Raw genomic sequence first — 2,526 nt, forward strand, 5'->3', positions numbered from 1 at the left:
ATAAACCTACAAATAACACTCAAAATAATAGATACAATAAATCAAAAACAATAAATACATATAATCAACATTCAAAAGATAATACACAGGAAATCACAAAAAAATTCAAAAGTAGATATATAAATACATATACAATGGAAGAAGTGCAAAGAACTATAAAAAGTAATACAATTAAACTTGTTACTGAAAATTCTTGTGAATATGAAGATGGTATTATATATGAATCTGTTATCATTAATGATGAGGAATATAGCATAGGAGAAGATGTGTTAATTTTCTATACCCCCAACAATAACATCAACAATAATAATAATAATAATAACATCAACAATAATAATAATAATAATAATAATAAGAATAATCTAAAATGTGATGATATTAAGAATCAAAATAATAGCTGTAATGCCAAATTTAATAATATAAAAGATAATATATATATACTAAAAAAAGGAAAAATCTCAAGCTTCTATAAAAGCACAAACAGTAAAATTATAGAAGTAGAAATATGTTTTTATTATGACGAATGTGATGAAGAACTTATAAGAGGACTAGAAAAAAAACAAACATCCAGGAGATGTAAAGAAGATTTCAATATGTATCTTAATGATCATACTAAATATTATAATCTCCTAGGAAATATTAACTTCACAATATTAAATGCTAATTATATTTATAAAAAAATATATGTTTATAATGAAATAGAAAACTTTGAAGAAGATACACATGCAAGAAAAGGAAAAAATAAATTTCTATGTACACATTATATAAAAGATAAAGAAGATAGATTATGCTTCATACCTAATGACGAACACTGGAATAATATAGTTTTGGGTTCTAGTGATTTATATTATTATTTTGCTAATGAGAAAAAATTAAATAAAAATAAATCATTAAAACTTATTATAGAAAAATTAAAGATAAATCATAAAATAAATGATAAGACAAATGATACACATGGATCTAATAAAAATAATAAAAAGGGATATACAAATAAATCACAAACAACAACAAATGCAAATGCAAATACAAATGCAAATACAAATGCTAATACAAATGCTAATACAAAACATGCGAATTTTATTAATAAATCCAAAACGACCAAACATAAAGATAGTAATACAGATTCATTTTCACACAATGTTATGAAAAAAAATGATCATAATAACAACGATTTACAATCGTCTCTTAAAGAAGATCAAGAAAATTATTATATTAATTTATTAAAAAATATAAAAGATCCAACAGATAAAGCTATACGTATGATGCAATTAGATGTAGTACCTAAATATTTACCATGTAGAGAAAAAGAAATTAAAGAAGTACATGGATTCTTAGAATCTGGAATTAAACAATCTGGAAGTAATCAAATCTTATATATTAGTGGAATGCCAGGAACAGGCAAAACAGCTACTGTCTATAGTGTAATACAATTATTGCAAATAAAAAGTAAAAAAAAATTACTACCATCATTTAATGTTTATGAAATTAATGGTATGAATGTGGTTCATCCTAATGCAGCATATCAAGTTTTCTATAAACAATTATTTAATAAAAAACCACCCAATGCTTTAAATTCATTTAAAATTATTGATAGATTATTTAATAGGTCTCAAAAAGATAGTAGAGATGTTTCCATATTAATTATAGATGAAATAGATTATTTAATAACAAAAACACAAAAAGTTCTATTTACATTATTTGATTGGCCTACTAAAATTAATAGCAAACTTGTTCTTATTGCTATATCTAATACAATGGATTTACCAGATAGACTAATACCTAGATGTAGATCAAGATTAGCTTTTGGTCGATTAGTTTTTAGTCCATATAAAGGAGATGAAATTGAAAAAATTATTAAAGAAAGATTAGAAAATTGTAAAGAAATTATAGATCATACAGCTATTCAATTATGTGCTAGAAAAGTAGCTAATGTATCAGGAGATATTAGAAAAGCATTACAAATTTGTCGTAAGGCATTTGAAAATAAAAGAGGAAATAAAATCGTTCCAAGAGATATAACAGAAGCAACCAATCAATTATTTGATTCTCCATTAACAAATGCAATAAATTATTTACCTTGGGCTTTTAAAATCTTTCTTACATGTCTTATCATTGAATTAAGAATTATAAATGAATTTGTCATACCATATAAAAAAGTAGTAAATAGATATAAAATACTTATAGAAACAAGTGGAAAGTATATAGGTATGTGTAGTGATAATGAACTCTTTAAAATCATGTTAGATAAATTAGTTAAAATGGGCATACTACTTATTAGACCATATATACCATTAGAAGATATATCTAAAAATAAATCTAAAGAAGCATTACTAGGTTTCAATGAATCCTCCAAAAAAGGAAATAATCAAAAAATTACTAGAGCACAAGTAAGTCCAGATATTGATAAAGAATCTGGAGACATGGGAATAGAACTTAATGTCGAAACACAATTGATCATAACAGCCTTAATGAAAGACCCTGACTGTTCAAAGAAATTAAACTTTTATTAGTACAATCAAAAGGGAT

At 23.9% G+C, this 2,526-nt stretch overlaps 1 protein-coding gene across 1 annotated transcript; it reads left to right on the forward strand.

Moving 5' to 3' along the window:
• On the forward strand, window positions 1-2,510 carry PGSY75_1203000 (origin recognition complex subunit 1; the record flags this gene model as incomplete). Its single annotated transcript, XM_018786623.1, has 1 exon — window positions 1-2,510. A coding segment is annotated over one exon (2,510 nt), but the record flags the coding sequence as incomplete, so codon positions are not given.
• Window positions 2,511-2,526: the final 16 nt, after the last annotated feature.

The sequence above is a fragment of the Plasmodium gaboni genome, chromosome 12, assembly GCF_001602025.1.
Source record: "Plasmodium gaboni strain SY75 chromosome 12, whole genome shotgun sequence".
NCBI classification, from domain to species: Eukaryota; Apicomplexa; class Aconoidasida; order Haemosporida; family Plasmodiidae; genus Plasmodium; species Plasmodium gaboni.